Source organism: Nipponia nippon, unplaced genomic scaffold, assembly GCF_047370975.1.
Source record: "Nipponia nippon isolate SJK-2023a ecotype South Korea unplaced genomic scaffold, ASM4737097v1 scaffold_16, whole genome shotgun sequence".
Classification (NCBI taxonomy): Eukaryota; Metazoa; Chordata; class Aves; order Pelecaniformes; family Threskiornithidae; genus Nipponia; species Nipponia nippon.
In genome coordinates, this window is record NW_028262332.1 from 13,137,467 (window position 1) to 13,155,383 (window position 17,917).

The following is a 17,917-nucleotide window of genomic DNA, read 5'->3' on the forward strand; positions in this document are numbered from 1 at the left end:
GGACATGAGCCAAGCTTCATGAAAACTCATGTTTTCAAGTTGTGTAAAAAAAAAAAAAAAAAAGTAGACATTAAGGGGAGATTTTATTGTAAGGGAGGAGGGGGAACCAACGTAAAGCATTTCTAAAGCATGTGATGTCACAGATACAGCTTTTAAGTACATGTCAAATACCACAAAAGTATGTGGATAGGTATTTGCTACTCAATAGTTAATTCGTGTACATTAGGTGTCCTATGATGATCAAAACTTTTTCTACTCCTATGCTTTTCTTCAGACTTTTTTTTTTTTTCCCCCCCAGAGATGTAGCATTCTTACTGTTATTTGCCCCTGCTTTCCAAATCTAGATGTAGCAACTACTTTAAGTGCATGATTATATTAACTGCAACTTTTGGAAAAAGTGAGTGGCTGCTAGACATCATTTAATGTAAGAGCGTGACTCTTGCTGTAGAGATTGAACATCATCTTCCCACTCATTATATTTCTACCTACCTGTGAACTAAGTTACGTTCTCACACAAACTATAGGAAATATGGACTATAAAATACTGATGAAGCTATTCTGAGTTACCATCAGCAAATATGATAGATACTGTCAGAGGTGCTCTAAGGTTAATTGCGATGGCAAGCTTTATCAGATAGATGAAAAGTTGGCTTATTCTCGCTGAGGAGAGTTCATATTGACATGTTCCCGAACTTAAATTATTATTGTTAGCATCTGATCCTAGTTAAAGGACTCATTTGATTCTTCTATTTCAAAGGCTAACTATTTAAAGCTATCATAAGGAAAAAACATTTTGAAGAGAATGGTACTGGAGAGAGAAAGGGTTTGCTGTTGTCTCATTTGAGTTAAGAAGCCATGCACTGTAACCAGTATTTGCTGGTACGTGTACAAAAGCATATGGTTCTAAAACAGTAGCTGTTTCAACAACAAAAAATAGGTCACAAGTCAGGTCAAGCACTACTTCATTTCAGACTTGATGGTGAATTTGAATGGTTTAAATGTTACAAGCTATGCTTCAGAGCCCAAACAGGTATGCTTAAACATGAGTACAGACAAAATTCTGTGGTGAATACTGTTAGCATGCTGTATTGCATTATGTCCAGAACAACCCATTCCCAAATGCCCAAATAAAAGTAAGTGATTGTGCATTGCAGGATGATACCATTAGGTGTGCAACTTTGGTTCATGCAAAGTCTTATTTTATGGACACACTGCTGATAGTCCATATATTCCTGAAGATTCTGCATATGTGAGCTTTTCAGCCATGTTCTTTCCATAACACCAAATGGATACTATGGTCTGGCATACTGGTGGCAAACACCAAGCCCATATCATTTTGGCCATTTAGTCCGTTTAACCAAGACATTTCACCAGCCAAAAAGCTTGAACCTCTCTTTGACTTTCTATACTCTGGTAGAGGCCAGCGGCTTATCAGTTTTTCTGTCCTCAAGTCCATTATATATAGGTATCTGTTATCAAACAGTAGAGCAAATATCTCTCCAAAGCCCAGCAAGGACACATTTGAGAAGTCAGGCGGTTTGATAACCCTAGAAGACAAGACAACATTGTTAGAAACTCTGTCACAATGTAGTCATGAACCTGCATTACTAAAACAAATCCTTATGTGTCTATAGAAAATAAGTCTCTAAACTCATCATTCTGAAAGGATTTAGAAAGAACTGGATGCAAATTTTGCAAATTAAGCAACTGAACACTTAGCTTCAGTCAGGCCTGTGGTTTCAGGTCTGGCTTTGTGCATTCAGGACAGACCCTTCTGAACATAAGTAAAGGTTAGAGTTTGAAAGGGATTCTGCAGAGCACAAGGAAAAAAAAGTCTTGTTTCCAGATACACACAAGAGAGCAAATGTACTTGTGTTTTACAGTAAATTTTCATAGGGATTTCATGCCTCAATACCTTTAAATTAAGAGTTAAAAGCTCTTATTATTCTTTTGACCACTCTCTTAAAAGCTGGAAATAAAACACAGAAATGCCTTCTTGTGATAAGAAGATAAGATGAATCATTCAAGATTGGTCCTTAACAGAATGCTGTTTTACTGATGTTTAGCGTAAGTTAAGCATTTTCATCTTAGGGAGAAATAAAAGTATTTGTCAGTTCCCCTACACCTTTAGGATATTTTTGCCTTAATAAATAAAACTTGGAACAGAAATTGAAGCGATTAAGTTTTCCACAACTGACTGAGCATTTGATCAGGAAGATGAGAGGGTAAACTAAGAGGTGAAATTACTCAGTTATTCTTACTGGTAAGAAGCACTTCTTTTGGAGTACATCTTCCTATGGTAGATACTCTACAAATATTCAGGCCATTTCAATTAAGAGTCTGCTAACAGTTCTAAAATGCAATTTTTTCTTTAATAAGTTACAATCCTTGATGTCACCATTTCTAACAGATACAGCCTTATTCTTTTTATGGAAACAGAATGCGATCCTGTTTGATCCCTTACTACAGATGGAGAGATTTCACTGTCATTCCACAGTGTTATTGAGAACGACAGATCAGTAGTGCTATAAGGAAAAATAGTCTTTTTGATTTCTTGTCTCATCAAAGGACCCCCAGAAATGGCCGCCTGGTTCTGTATAGAGCAGTCTCCGTGGCAACATTAACTTCCAGTCACTACAGTTTCACATTCACAACTACAGCACTGCAATCTGATTTAAGTCTACATTGAAACTCTTCAGCTTATGGCATGAAAATATGAAAGAGGACTAGCCTGTGGCCAGAAACCAAAACAGCAATCAAATGATTTGTATTAACAGATGATAAACTAGAATTAAATCTGGCAATATGTGTAAAGTAAGATGTTTACAGAATTTTTATCAAGATTCTTTTGGCCTACATCTAAAGTAAGTTATTAAAACTAGTATGTTCTACTTCTTACTTATTTAAAGAAGACTAAGTCTTAAACTGAAAGATTTACCTGAGAATATCATAGCTGGCAAAGTCCCACTGGTATAATCCTAGTGCTGAACTGCACACTATATATTTACCATCAAAATGTAGTCTGGGCTGTAGGGAGATGCTGCGATCTTCAGAAACAGACAATGTTTTTAAGCACTTACAGTTTATTTCCCTTCCAATAGGCCAAATCTACAATTAAAACACATTTTAAGACAATGAAACATTCACATTATAAACCATTACACAAATAGAGCAAGCCTCCCTTTAAGCACTGGGTATGTGTGCATGTTTTTTCAGAAATATTTATCTCCTTTAGGTAGGAACATCAATTCTGTAAGCGACTTGTCTTACAGTATTGTTGCAGCATGCATTGTTTCTAGCCTAAAAAATCCCAGTGAAAATGGGTGCTTTAAAGAATGGCAAAAAAAATCAACCATCCAAATTGGACAGAACTATAACAATGTTTCAGGTATGAAGCAGTTCCATAGCCACAAACTATTTACAGCATTCTCCAACCCAAAAGTCCCCAACAGTACTTGCAGTTAAGTGCTTCACTGTCAAGCTAGCACATTAGGCATGCACCGAAAGCACTTATTTTTTGCATTACCATTCATGTAGAGCTATCATTTAAATCTAAACATGAAGGAAAGCATTGAAAAGTTAGCTTCCAAAGAGCTGCATGTCTTGTACGCAACTTTACAAGCAGGGAATATGTGAGAAAATAAAGTCTTATATTATTTGTAAACTTCAGTGAAGCACTCAAGCATTTTATTTCCCTGGGTACCAAAATGATAGATGTATGATATATGGTACGTACCTTGATTTCATACTTGTCTGCACTTAGAAGAATATAATCCCCAGGACTATGCATAAGAGATTTGACTTTGCACTTCTGCAAAACTACCTGTAATTGAGGGATGTAAGGATTTATGTTGATGCTGTTAAATAACCAAACTTTAATTTGCATTTTTCACTTCATTGACAATCTGCATACTGTACTCTTGTATAAAGGCAATACAAATACTTGTTGTAACTGAAGGGAAACTACAGTTTACACTTTTCTTGTTCCTACTAGTGACAACTTACTGTATTAATAAGCGGAGATACTTCACCTCTAGAATTACCCCCCTACCTTCCAAGTTCTGAAATACTCAGAAGAAGAATACTGTTTCTTGACTTCAGAATGCTTTTCATGCTCAGATTTTGGTTATCAATATCATTAGTTTTTCTACATAATTTTTAAAGTAGCTTTCTTTCAGAACCATTGTTTTTATTCAGTCTTTGAATCAAACACTGATTCCTAATATTATTCCAGCTGCTCTGGAATAGAAATATCTTCAGTGGTCTGAAAGGTTTAATTATAGTTTCCTTACATATTTTTTTCTGCCAAAATGTTATTTGCAGTCTTTCCTGGTGGTCTTCAGATTCTACACCTAGGTGCAGGGTTAGGAGTACGAAATAGAAACTTAGAACATGTTACAAACTTATTGCAAGTAAGTGTTTTGCAAGATTAATTCAAAATCAATATTCCCACCTTAGTGACCCATTCTGTGTGTCCAGTAAGGGTATTCAGGCACGTTCCTGTTGATAAGGCCCATACTTTCACAGTGAAGTCTGCAGAGCCACTGACCAGAATATCAAGTTCATCGTTGTAATCCACACTAAAAACTACAAGCAAAGAGGGTACTAAATGAGGAATACCAGTCTCTATGCATGCGTTTTTCTGTAAGTGAGACACTAACTAGATCATATTGCGTCTAAATTCATATGCTACTGCAGCTTTCACTGTTGTTCTTGAACTGTATACATGAATTGTTGCTCTGGATTCCTAAGCTTACATTGCAAAATTACTGATTTTTGTCCAAATTAAGAGCATGTACATCAGTGGTTCCTTTATGATTTGATTATGGCAAGCATAAGTTAAGCTAGTTCCTATTTTAAGAGTTTTAGTAAGTCAATTCCAGCAGGATTAGTACATTTGATACATCTCATTACTCACAGGGGAACAGACCTACAGCTGAGTTGAGGATACTTTGCAGTAGAGGACAGAGAAGTTAATTATGAGGGAAATGCAAATACAGATTCCCAGGTCCTATTGTGCTCTTTGCTGTAAGCCCATCTCCAGTCTGAGGATATAAAGAACTGCTATTGCCATGTGCTCCCTGCTACCTAGGGTTTGCATCTTTTTGGTAGACTCAAAAGTACTGAATAACCATGGCATTATTTCCATGCAACTGCAAAACACTACACGGCTAAGCTTTGGCATTATTCAAGGGCAGACAAATCTAGATCTGTTCTGGCCACTCCCCACCCCCCTCCAAGGTGACTTGGGATAGAGCCTAAAAAAAATAAGCTATCACGCAAAGAGCTAACTTAAATTATAATTTGTTTGATGATGATGTATGTTACTTGACTGGTGAAATTACAAATGGAAAAGTTCAGCATACCTGCACCAGTATGTCCTCTAAAATGCTGTGTCTTTGCCCCAGAGCTCCATTCCCAACAGGCTACTGTGTTATCAAAAGATCCTGTTACAAGCTTTTGTTCATCAAACTTCACTGCAGCACAAGTGTGTGTCTGGATACCATATATGCACTGACCTGTGCTTACATCCCACAGTTTTGCAGACAAGTCATCTGATCCTAGAATATAAAAGAACAGGGTAATTGGAAGCAAAGAGTAAATTATATTTCCAGTCCTATACTCATCTTCCATGTTTGTCTTAAATATAGTATTGTCATGGAATCACAGAATGGTCATGGTTGGAAGGGACCTCTGGAGGTCAACTCTTCCAGCCCCCCTACTTGAGCAGGGCCACCTACAGCCGGTTGCCCAGGACCACAACCAGAGAGCTTTTGAGTATGTCTAAGGATGGATGCTCGACAATCTCCCTGGGCAACCTGCGCTCAATCGCTCCCACAGTAAAAAAGTGTTTTAGAGGGAACCTCCTGTGCTTCAGTTTGTGTCCACTGCCTCTTGTCCTGCCACTGGGCACCACTGAAAAGAGCCTGGCTCCATCTTCTTTGGACCCTCACTTCAGATATTTATGTACATCGATAAGGTCCTCCCTGAGCCCTCTCTTCTTCAGGATAAAAAGTCCCAGCTCTCTCAGCCTTTCTTCATATGAGAGATGCTCCAGTCCCTTCATCATCATGGCCCTTCATTGGACTCTCCAGCATGTCCATGTCTCTCTTGTACTGAGGAGCCCAGCACTGGACACAGTACCCCAGGTGTGGCCTCACCAGTGCTGAGTGGAGGGGAAAGCACCTCCTTAACCTACTGGCAACACTCCTCCTACAGCAGCCCAGGATACTGTTAGCTTTCTTTGCAGCAAGGGCACATTGGTGGCTCATGTTCACCAGGACCCCCAGGTCCTTTTCTGCCAAGCTGCTTTCCAGCTGGGTGGCATCCAGCATACACTGGTGCCATGGAGTTGTTCCTCCTCAGGTGTAGAGCTTTGCATTTCCCCTTGTTGAGCTTTTTCTCATTAAATAGTACTTTCAAGCTGCTTGAATGGGGAATAAGCCCTAGTTTTAAGTCTCAGCACTACAGCAAAGCCTCTTGTTTTCATGTTAGTTAAGCTACTAGATGTCTGGCCTTCCAGTTTCCTCATACCCTTTCAGCATCTTCCATAGATTCCAGCACTGCCTCTGACTGACAGTGTCTACTGAAACAGATGCATGGAAGTTTTACATGATACATCACACTCAGGTTTGCAGAGCCACTGACTATACTGCAAGCTTTAGTTTGTTTCAGGTAGGAAAGGAATCCACCAAATCTCGAAAGACAGCGGATGAATACCAGGCCCCATCACCTGCCAGTTTCCTTTCTCTCCCCAAAGTTGTTGGTTTTGTTTTGGTTTTTTTGGGGGTTTTTTTGTTTGTTTGTTTGTTTGTTTGTTTTAACTCGGAATTCCAGCCTGCTGGCTTTGGAGAGCAGAATAAAACCCCCGACCCTTACATCTGTTCTTTCTCCTGGTGGTTCCATCACAAAAGTGTGCCACTTCTCAGAAAGTTTTGACAATGCTGCTTCCTGTGTATTCATGTTCCCTGCTGAGCAGGGAAGTGAAAGACTGGATAGAGTCTAGTTGTTGGTTTCTGGTAACCATCTTAACATACCAACAAATGTGGGAATACTTAGCCAGTATTCCCAACTTATTCTATAGCATTGTCATCTCAAGTGATGGGGAAATCCTTGGAATATGCTCTGACAGCAGTTCATTGTAACTTTGTTACTATTCTTTCATACTTAAGGTTTCATATTTGTTCTGGCTGTATTTTTAAGTTCAAACTAAAAACTTGAAGTCTGCAGTCTTCAGGGAGGAAGCTGAAATTATCATGACAATGTGCAAGTCAGACTAGTAGCAAGGTTAAATCTAGTTCATGTTGAGAACTGAGAGTACTTACAGACTGTATCAGAAAAATGGTCTTGTTTCAAGGAAGACGACAGACTTTTCCTGCCACACCTTGGGAGACTGCAGTGATCACACAGCCCAGACAAGGTCCGTTTAACTGGAACATATCTGTACTTCTCAAATGGGCTTACTAATCTGAAGCATGATACCTGCTGTTACTGGGTTTTTTAACTGACAAAGAAATTGGTCTCCTTGTTTTCCTATTAAAGTGACTAATGAGTTCATTAGTGTGCCAGGTGTTTCAGAAATTGAAAAAAAAGAAGTAATTTTGAATCATCTTAAACTGCATTAGCGGTATGAAAATAATCTGTCTGGTAAAAGGAAAAGCAAACTGCTGTTAATCATATTGGGGGCAGGGGGCAGAGGAGGGGAAAGAATTGTAAGACTCCAAGTTTTCTGTCCTTCATACCTGTACACAGAAGTCCATCTTTATAGTAAAGTGCATATACTCTGGCACTGTGTCCAATTAAAGAGGATGTCTCAAAGGCTTCGTGGTCCTTCAGTTGCTTCATCCTTAAAATAGCCTTTAGGTAAACCTTCTTCCAATGTAGAGGATCCTGAACAGAGTCATCTATTTGCCAACCCAAATTCTTACATGCTGTCTGCCACACCTCTGTACAGGCACTTATAACCTTATTCCACTGCTTAGAGACGAGGCAACATGTGAGTAAGGTCTGAGGATCAAGCCATTTTAACAGATAAAAACTAAGTTCCAATGGAAGAAGTTTGAGGAAGTCCCTCTTGAGGAGAATCTCTAGATTATTGGAGAGGTGCCTGAGCTGGACTGCTCCACTCAAGCTAATCAGGTGATCCAGAGTTTCATTTTTCTGCAAGTCCGTCAGAGAAAGAAATGTAATAGAAATGTTATCAAGCCATGCTTCAAAGTCCTTTTTCTCCATAAGGTTATGGAAAAAGTTACCTGTGATACATCAAAATACTGTATTAGTTCCATTCAGAAAACAAGGTAAGCATCACATCTTTATTACTGGTACATCAGTATTTGAAATGGCATGTTAACACATAGACCGAAGTGACCAAATACATTTTAAAATATTCTTTAGGTTAGGACTAAGGATTTTCATGCACTTTTAACTATCACTTGTCCTGCATCAGACTTAGAAGTGAACCGTATGGAACTAGTGAATGTTAGCATTCATTATGAATGTTAGCATCTTTCTTGTTCTAGGTTAAGGCTTTCAAATTCTGAATCCAATAAGCTAAGGGTTAGTTTAAGTTTTAAACCTATTATAGCAAATAAACACTGTCTTACAGTTTACTCATGGATTGTACTGATGAAGGGAAGAAACCAAAGCATATAAGCAGAGTGATAAGCTAGTTACTGACAGAACTTACTCACACCTTTGTTCTGAACTATTTTTAAACACGAAGCAGGTAACTATAGGTTTTTTTAAGGAAGATACAGAGAGATGTCTGAAAAATTCTGTTGAAGGATATGTTAGCCTTCTTTCTATTTGACTCGTGTAAGGACTGTCAATTGTGCTAGTCTAGTATCAGTTTTGACATGTTTGCACTGCTTTGACCTAAACACTTTTTTTTTTTCAATTCCTGTTTTTTTTTTTCTATTTTCTCAGTTTATTTCCAATGAAAACAATTAACTGTGAAATTGAATTGCCTCCTGAATTATGTGATCTGTATGCATTTATACGATCCTGCAGCATCTCAAGTTCCTCCAATAAGCTCAGACAAGTGATTAACAAGGTAAACATCGGGCAAACAGTTAAAAAGCCATAATTATTTATTTTCTCTGGAAGATCTAATTCCATTCATTAGACAACTGGCTGAATTTAATTCATGGAAGCTCCCAAATCCAAAGAATTGAGGAATCTGAGTGGGAGTCAATAACGTGTTTATTTCTATACAGACATTTTACCTTCATAGAATAAGATCTTAGAGTACACCTCTTAACATGGCATAGTAGTACAGAAAAGTATAGTCTTCACTATAAAGGCTGCACATGGCATGCAATTGTTGATAAAAACACAATAAAGTACAGGGTGTCAAATGCACAGAAACAGCTGCTCCTATCAAGTCACAAGTTCATACAGTAACTTTTACTGCTGACAGCACTTACCAGCTTTCCTCAGCACATATGGCAGAGGATATATTTGCTGTTCTAACAGGCATGTGTTCTCTTTAAAAGAAACAAAAATTTCTAACAGGGTCCCTATGAATAAAAAATAGGTGAGCCTTAACGCGTTTGTTGTATTTAATACATGAATATAATACTGAAATCAAGGGCTGCTGTGAGGCCTCGAAACCGGTGCTCAGTGCTACATGCACGAGGTTCTTTCCTAGGTGTTACCCAGCAAGCCCGATCCGCTCCCCCCGCCCGCTCCCATATACCTCCGCACGCAAAAAGCACGGCGAGGACCGGAGACTTTCAGCGCCGCCGCTGCCGACAGCTGCCGGCGCCGCTCGCCCGAGTCCCGTGGGCCGCGGCGCTCACCTCAGGTAGCGGCCAGGCGCGAAGCGTCCTTCGGCAGGCAGCCGCCACGGCTCGCGCGGCCCCCCAGAGTCCGGCATGGGCTGGGGCTTCCCTGCGGCCATCGCTCCTACAGGACAGGCTTCCAGCACTTCCGCGGCCCGCACCACAGCCTGAGGGCACCCGCAGCAGGAGGTCGCCCTCGGACGGGACCCTCAGCGACGCCCGGCGCAGGGGCCGCGGCGCGGGGCTCGCCCTGCCCTTCCCGCGCCGGGCGAACCGGCCGGCACCCGGAGGGAAGGTGCTCCCCAGAAGCAGCCGCTCTCCGTAGTCAGGCAGCTTCCGGCGCACCCCCTAGACGTCATCGCTCCCCCGCTGCCACAAGCTAGCCGTTTCCGTCCGGACTGGAGTCAGAGCGCTGCGGCAGGCGCTGCGGCTGAGGGCCCAGCCTGGCCTGGCCTCAGCGCGGCCCGCCGCCGCTGCCCGCACAGCCTTGACGGAGGCCGCGGCCCGTAGCGGCTGCCTGTGGAGCAGTGGCTGGGGCTGCCCGCGCTGAGGCGCTCCCCGCAGGCGGGGCATGGCTGCAGAGGAGTCTCGCTATCTGCTGGGTTACCCCGCTTCGGACTCTTACCTGAGGTGAGCGCGGGCGCCGCGACCTGTCGCTCTGGCGGGCTCAGGGACAGCGCTGACTGCCCTGGAGCTCGGCCGCGGCCGATAGCGGGGGGGCGGCCGAGGCGAGCTCGGGGTCGAGCCTCTGGCAGGCCCCCCCGAGCATTACCGGCCCTGGTAAGGGGCCGGAGGTGGGGGCGGCGTGATCTTTGTCGGCCTCTTCTGCCTCAGAGTGCAGAATAAGAAGCTGTACCTGGCCACGTTCGCTGCTGTCCTGGGACCGCTTAGCTTTGGCTTCGTGCTAGGCTATAGCTCACCTGTTATTCCAGAGTTGAGGAATATCAACGATCCTGAATTAAGATTGGACAGCAATCAAGCCTCGTGGTTTGGGGTAAGTCCGTATGATGCATTACCGTTATGTGATTTCACTTGAAAGCGTAGGTCAAGATGCTGCTTATATGATGGGGTCTTACTCCTCTTAAGAATGAGAGTAAATGCATATCTTAATAATGAAATCTATTTTTTTTTTCTAAACTCAGTGATGGAAATTTTCCCTGAGCAACAGTGCTGTTAGGCTCTGATAACACTCAGCATATATTAATAAATGCCCCTATTATGCGAACTTATTTTTGGTGCTAAAATGTCTTCTAACCATTGTTATGTTTCTCAACTGAACTTGTTAAGGGATCACAGAAAATAAACTTCTAAGTAAGTTGGTGCAATCCATCAACATGGGGAATATTTACTTTTTGGATACAGGCTGGACTTCAGGTTAGTCAAGATAACACAATCTTCAGGCCTTTAAAACAGTTTGAAAGGCCTGTTTGTGAATGGACAGCTTTGTAGACAGATTAAGAAACAGTTACTGCTGTTTTTTTTTTTCTTCATTGAAAGAGCTTTGTATGTAATATGAAAATTACTGGCTGTTCAATTGTGGTGAGTAGTGCTTCTTGACTGTTTTGATTAAGAAGTTAATGCTTATTTTGATTTTCAAAACACGTGCATACTCTTGCACATTTTTTTAAAGGCTGCTATTTACTTTTCAGGATTTTAAAAGAAATTGCTGTCTGTTATTTATTTTTATATTTATTTTTATATATGTATAATACTTTTTTTTTTTACTTGTTTTTTTGAAGTCATTAGTAACATTAGGAGCTGCTGCCGGAGGAATACTAGGAGGCTATCTTGTGGATAAAGTTGGGAGAAAGCTGAGTCTAATGCTGTGCTCAGTACCATATGTTTTTGGATATATAGTTATTATATCTGCTCAGAATGTTTGGATGCTTTATTTTGGACGAATGCTGACAGGCTTAGCTAGTGGAATTACTTCACTTGTTGTTCCGGTAAGTAAGATGTTTTTCTGGGTGTGTGTGCATGTGTGGTTGCTTTTTTGTTTGTTTGTGGGTTTTTTGTTTCTTTTTCCATAGCAGCATTATAGGTGGCTCAGGTGAAGTAACTGAATAACTGTAGCCAAGGCAGTCTGTGGATTTAGAAGAAACTGATTTTTATAGAATCATATTTTGCTTGGTTTTAATCATGAATAAAATATAAATAAAACAAATTTTGTTTCTTCTGGTGGCACTTCTGTACTATGCATTCCTGATACAGTGATGTGATCTTTCAGGTTATTAGTCCTTTATTTGATTGCTTCTGTTTATGTTCTACTATAGTAATATTTATCTCTTCAAATTCCTCATATATAACATTGGGGGGGAGGGGGCGTTCCCCGCCACATTAACAGCTGCTTCTAATAGTGTTATATTTCACCAAACATCTTGGTTTTGCAAATAAGCTGTGGCTGCTCGCTCATCCTGGAGTAATGCCAAATAGTGCCTTCTGATTCCATTTAACTGTTATCTTCTGAATATTAACTTTTCCCATGCGTTCAGGAATATATGTGCAGTAGGGAAATGCAGATAATTCATTCTGTTGTTGTCTGTCTTCTCTGGTATTATTTGGCCTTTTGCATCTAGCTGAATAGGTAGTAGTGTGAAATAAACCATCTAGAATTCAAGTTTGTTTCTTTCCTGGTGGTTCCAGCATTTCTAGCTTTTGAAGTGAGATGCAAACTAAAAATCAAATTGTAAGAAGTACTCTTAATGAAGTATGGAATAAACGCTCATTCTTTATCAATGTAGATGGTTATGAAAATAAAATCTGAAAAGGATTCAGGGTGGTAGGGTCTAAATGATAATTTTGTGCAACTTTCTCTTGTTGGAAGCTTGGTTGCTTAGTCTGTTGTGTTGATGTCTTTGCAGGAATTCTGTCTGCTTTACAAATGACTGCTTTCTCTTTATTTCATGGAGCTGAGCTCTAAGTTCCCGTATGTAAGGGCCTTAACCCACAGCCAACAGTAAAAGATCTGTGTGACTGCACTGATGACGGAGGAGAGTGTCATGCGTAATACCAAGTTTTTGTAGCTCTAAATTATTCTTGAAAAAAGGATTACTTATTTCCTTCCAGAAAAAGTAAGAACTTGATCCAAAATTGGATAGAAGTAATTATTAGATGTTTTCTTCCCATGTTTTAGGTGTATATATCTGAAGTATCTCATCCTAAAGTGCGTGGTATGCTTGGCTCTTGTGTTCAGTTGATGGTGGTGACTGGCATACTGGGAGCCTACGTTGCAGGTATTGGGCTTAGTGCTCTAGGTTACAAAAAAGAATTAGTACATGTAATGAAACAACTACACCAAAGAATTGAAAGTAAATGTTAATTTTTTGTACAACTAATTGATGTTCATAGTCCTCTTTCTTTCCTTTTTGTTACCCAGGAATAACACTAAAATGGCGCTGGCTGGCAGTGTTGTGTTCTTTTCCATCCTGCATAATGCTATTGTTCATGTCCTTCATGCCTGAAACACCAAGATTTCTGCTGAATCAGAACAAACGCTTGGAAGCCATAGCTTCGTTGTGCTTTCTGCGGGGACCATATGTGGACCATGAATGGGAATGTAGGCAGATTGAAGCTAGTGTTCAGGAAGAGGTGATGAGAATTTGATTTACTCTTAAAAAACTTTTTGTATGGAGATGACATCTGAAAGCCTATAGAGTAATTAAAAGGGTTTTACCAAAGCTTAGTTAATACCCTTTTCTACAAAGGGTGGCCCAAACCTCTTCCCTTATACAACTGATACTCAAGAAGCTAGTGAGATTCTTTGAATCTCTTTTCTCTGCCTTTCAGCTGCAACTGCTATCACCACTGGCTGCCATCAGTGTACATGAGTAGCAGTCGGGCTCGAGATCTTGTTAATTATATGACAGATATCTAGTTTTTTGCTTTATTTAGCAACTTTGTAGAATTGTTCAATACCCCTAACACTAATTTCCTATTGTTTGTGTTGTATGAATGCATTTTCTCTTGCATCTCTAAAAGCAGCATTTAGCCTCCTGTAAGATGTGTGCTTAAATAGGCAGGTCTAGTCATTGAAGTTTGGTTTCTGCAAACTATGGATTCATTCATGTTAACTTTCTCTACAAAGTACTGTCAATTTCTGTCTCTAGAACCTGAGAAAAGGGGAAAAATGCATTTCTGGAGTTCTCAGATACTTCAAATGTAAACATTTTTACTGCTGAGGCACTTAGGTTTGCTAAAGGGAGGGTGGGAAACTTACTGAGTTTGAACAGATTGAAATGTTCTGAAGAGGTTTTGTTGTTGTTGTTGTTGTTGTTGATGTTCTTTGATTTAAAAGATGAAATTTTTCACCAAATCATTGCTTAATCTTTTTAACAGGGACTGAATTTCTCTGAATTTAAGAACCCCTCAATCTACAGGCCAGTTCTTATTGGTGTGGCTCTAATGTTCTTCCAGCAAGTAACAGGCATTAATGCAGTTATGTTTTATGCAGAAACTATCTTTGAAGATGCAAACTTCAAGGTAATTGGGGTGTGTTTCCAAACTGACAAATGTCTGTAATAGTTTCAGCTTAGTCAGTGCTATAGTAAGTCTAAACCACGTAACAAACCGAGTTGATAGTGATCCTGCCTGTGTCATAAATAACAGGGTTTGAGTTTCAGTGGGCTTTTTTGGTTTGGATTCTAGATACCCTCTTGACTGTGTTACACTGGCATACCTGAATGTTCTGTTTTTTGGGGGGGGGAAGTATGTTATGTTTTGCTGGTCTGAAAGTTTGATATTGATAGAAATTTCTATTATAGTCATCTTCCTATATAAATTTTTTTTAGTAGAGTTGCAGATGCTGTGCTTCAGAGAAAGTGAAACTATAGGAAGAAGTTGTGACTTATTTTAAAGTTTATTAAGAGACCAGTATGTTGTGTTAATTGGTGATCTCTCCCCCCGCCTTGTCTCCCCCCACCATTAATTTCTGTGGCATAGTTTGTATTCTTTCAGATTCAAGAAACAAATGCATTTGTAATGCTTGATAAATGATCCTCTTCTCAGGCTAAAAAAGCAAATTCTCCTTACCTCTTTATTTCAGGACAGCAGAATGGCTTCTGTTGTTGTGGGTTCCATACAAGTATGTTTCACTGCTGTGGCTGCACTTATCATAGATAAAACTGGACGAAAAGTGCTGCTTTACATATCTGGTAAAACATGTTATTGAATTTTGTTCAGTAAGAAAAATTACTATATATAGTACCAAAAAGTGTCTTAACTGTTGGCAGAATTAAGTATTGCAATTTATGTATTTTTAAGTGTTTTGCTTTATATTTATAATTTGCTATAACTATAGACTTAAACTCATAAGGGGAAACTATTGTGTTGTATATACACGTTGTAGGTGGAACCCCTTGAAACTACATATGGCTATCTTTTTGTCTTTTTACCAGGCCATTTTGATTTTGAAATAGCTATGTCACTGAGACAGTTCTTACTACTGTGATAATTTTTCTGCTTAATAAGAGTCACTGTCATGATACATTCTCATACCCAAGTTGTCAACAAGTGGCTATTTCAAAGTAATTTCTTCGTGGCTGCTGCTACTTTCATGGCACATTGTGTTGTTTAGTTATACAAGACTACAGTTAAAAATTTTAAATTTACAAGTAAATGTGCTAAAGAAAACTAATTCTGTTTGATACGCTTGTTGTGCTGCATACTCAATAGTAATGACTGCTGTCAAGACTATAGTCTAAACACAAGCTAGTGTTTAGAATGCTTGTCTAGCATCTTACACTCCGGTCAAGGCCAGTGTTTATTTCCAAGAACAGTATTGTTTAGGAAACACTTCTGTGAGGGCCAGCATATCTTATATTTGGCTGACCAACTATGTTCTGTCTCTCAGAAGAATACCCAAGTGGCAATCAGTGACAACTTGGTTATTGCTTACTTTTCAGGGATAATCATGGCTCTCAGTACTGCATTATTTGGGCTTTACTTTAAAATGGTCCTTCCAAATCAAAACAACTCACCAAATCCTGATGTATGGTTCACTCTAAATTCAGCATCCCCAGGAACAGAAAGCAGCATATCCTGGCTTGCAGTAGTGAGCCTAGGGCTCTTTGTGGCTGGTAAGTGGAACAGACTTCTGAGTAGCCATTACACAGAACTCGGACTTTTTGATGAATGTGACGATTTTGTTCCATTTTATCACATCATTGATGAATGGAAATGAGTTATGTCTTTGACAGACCTTTTCAGTGTATAACGCAAAGTTGGGCTGCGTGTTCACAACCCTGGTGATAGAGCTAGCAGCTTAGTTAAGCCAATTCCCTGAAAAATGAATTTATACCTCCTTGTGCTAATAGAAAGTAGTAATTGCTCAGGTTAGACTGCTTTACAGTCATTAATGGAAAAAACAGTCTTTGTTAGTGTCTGAGCCATACTGAATTCTGTGATGGTACAAAGCAGCAGCAGTTAGAAACGAGGTCAGTTTTTAAGCTTACCAGTTCAGAGAGTTCGTGGCAAGAAATTCTGCTTGTTGAGAATATTCTTGTAATTAATTTGATGTAAAATGCACTAGCATTTATCATGCTGCCCTAAAATAACTTATTCTCTTTCCTTCTGGTAGAGGTACTGTTTTACTGGAATCATCCAAGAATCCAGAGTGAAAATTGCATCTCCCTTACTTGACTAACTGGGGCATCATTCAGTCTTCCCTTTAATACGTACTTGCATTTATTCTCTTCTGTTTGTAATTGCAGGTTTTGCCCTTGGCTGGGGTCCTATTCCATGGCTGGTGATATCTGAAATCTTCCCACTTAAAGCTAGAGGCATATCGAGTGGTGCTTGTGTGTTAACAAACTGGATTATGGCCTTCTTGGTAACCAAAGAATTTCATGATTTTATAGTAAGCATTGTAAATTACAACCTGTATTTTCTTTTCATAGGGAAATTTATTAAAGATGCTCCTGCTAGAGCCTTGAGCCACAGTCTTTTCTGGCAATATGGAACTGTAGTTGTAATACTGTGTTTTCTGTTGTTTCCCCTCAGGGTTTCTTAACATCCTATGGCACGTTCTGGCTCTTCTCTGCCTTCTGCTGCCTCAGTGTAACTTTTACAGCCTTTTATGTTCCTGAAACAAAAGGACAGACCCTGGAACAAATAGAGGCCTACTTCAGAAGATCCTAAGCCTAAGGCTTTTTATATTGATATGAAACCTTCACATCATGAATTATAGTGGTATGGTTGAAACTAACTGCATCACATGGCAGACATCTCAGTTACTAAACTTGGTATCAGATCATTTTAATGAATTTTGTAAAATCTGATTTTTTTTTTTTTTAATTAAAAAAAAAAAAGTCTATAGGGATCTGCATACTCCCTGTAGTAAATCTCCCTTGTGTGGGTCTTGGACATATTCTTTTTCTTCAGTTCCTGTGTTTTTTTCACCTGGTGCAGACTGATTGTAATGGCCAAGTAAGAATGTTAAATGTATTGGCCAGTGTCTTTTTTCTAAGATGTAAATTAAGCTCTAATTTTGTAAATAAATACATTAAATTTCCTTGCTCCACTTTACCTTTCCCTTATGGCACATGTTACAGTGAAGAAATGAATGATGTAGCCTGGCTAATGCAGTACTTCACCTTTGTGTTGCTGCTACTATTTCTGGGATGCCTGGCCATGGAATAAGTCTGCTTGAATATGAATGCTTGGCTTTTATGGGTGTTAGTGTTAAGCTGGCGTTATTTTTTCCTATTGCTGTCAAGTTGGCTAGGAATGCATTTAAAGCACAAGATGGGTTGCAGCTCTTAGGATGATGTATTTTAGAATTCAGGAAAGAGCACTGCTCTTTCAAAAGGAATTACAAGGTCTTCGAGACAGTGAGAATACACTCTTAGCCAGAAAAGGAGAAAAACTATCTTTTGTTGTGTAAATTTAAGGGGTAAAGATCTCCAACTGGAGCAGGTCTCTGAAAGTCTAAAAGATGCCTGGAAGCACAAACCAATGTTGGATTATAGTTCTTGTCAAAGATGGGTAACGCTTAAGACACAAACACCAATCTTACAAGTATGCTATAGCACTTAAATGAATGACATCTCTGAAACAAAATTTCTAGAGAGCTCAAATGGAAACAGTAATCCAGAGCTGTCTGCAATAGTGTACTACCTCCTGTCTTTTTAATTTCTTGT

The 17,917-nt window shown here is 39.6% G+C and overlaps 2 protein-coding genes across 11 annotated transcripts; one reads left to right on the forward strand and one right to left on the reverse strand.

Annotated features, from left to right (window-relative positions):
- Positions 1-64: 64 nt before the first annotated feature.
- On the reverse strand, positions 65-10,139 carry FBXW2 (F-box and WD repeat domain containing 2). Of its 6 annotated transcripts, none has more exons than XM_087753414.1 (8): positions 9,801-10,131; positions 9,426-9,518; positions 7,743-8,252; positions 5,367-5,561; positions 4,454-4,587; positions 3,737-3,823; positions 2,939-3,108; positions 65-1,547 (listed from the first exon to the last, which is right to left on the reverse strand). In XM_087753414.1, exons 3-8 carry the CDS (start codon positions 8,230-8,232, stop codon positions 1,259-1,261), a joined length of 1,365 nt encoding a protein of 454 aa, XP_087609540.1. In that variant the 5' UTR covers positions 8,233-8,252; positions 9,426-9,518; positions 9,801-10,131; the 3' UTR covers positions 65-1,258. The 6 variants fall into 6 exon arrangements, with proteins under 6 accessions (XP_087609540.1, XP_087609541.1, XP_087609542.1 ...); XM_087753415.1 differs by having other exon boundaries at positions 9,698-9,820; XM_087753416.1 differs by lacking the exon at positions 9,426-9,518 and having other exon boundaries at positions 5,520-5,561; positions 9,801-10,139.
- Positions 10,140-10,174: 35 nt separating this feature from the next.
- SLC2A8 (solute carrier family 2 member 8) lies at positions 10,175-17,298 on the forward strand. Of its 5 annotated transcripts, none has more exons than XM_087753407.1 (10): positions 10,178-10,412; positions 10,617-10,776; positions 11,522-11,728; positions 12,916-13,015; positions 13,159-13,370; positions 14,118-14,261; positions 14,824-14,932; positions 15,683-15,856; positions 16,490-16,608; positions 16,779-17,298. In XM_087753407.1, exons 1-10 carry the CDS (start codon positions 10,354-10,356, stop codon positions 16,914-16,916), a joined length of 1,422 nt encoding a protein of 473 aa, XP_087609533.1. In that variant the 5' UTR covers positions 10,178-10,353; the 3' UTR covers positions 16,917-17,298. The 5 variants fall into 5 exon arrangements, with proteins under 5 accessions (XP_087609534.1, XP_087609533.1, XP_087609536.1 ...); XM_087753406.1 differs by having other exon boundaries at positions 10,179-10,412; positions 16,490-16,635; XM_087753411.1 differs by having other exon boundaries at positions 10,183-10,412; positions 10,715-10,776; positions 16,490-16,635.
- The last annotated feature ends 619 nt before the right edge of the window (positions 17,299-17,917 follow it).

Coding starts and splice junctions, on each gene's coding strand:
- SLC2A8 (XM_087753406.1), top strand. CDS start 10,354: ATGGCTGCAGAGGAGTCTCGCTATCTGCTGGGTTACCCCGCTTCGGAC. Junction 13,016..13,158: donor ACTGGGAGCCTACGTTGCAG/GTATTGGGCTTA, acceptor TTTGTTACCCAG/GAATAACACTAAAATGGCGC. Junction 14,262..14,823: donor TTGAAGATGCAAACTTCAAG/GTAATTGGGGTG, acceptor TCTTTATTTCAG/GACAGCAGAATGGCTTCTGT.
- FBXW2 (XM_087753414.1), bottom strand. CDS start 8,232: ATGGAGAAAAAGGACTTTGAAGCATGGCTTGATAACATTTCTATTACA. Junction 5,562..7,742: donor AGATGGACTTCTGTGTACAG/GTATGAAGGACA, acceptor TTTATATTCTAG/GATCAGATGACTTGTCTGCA. Junction 4,588..5,366: donor TAGAGGACATACTGGTGCAG/GTATGCTGAACT, acceptor CTTTGCTTGTAG/TTTTTAGTGTGGATTACAAC.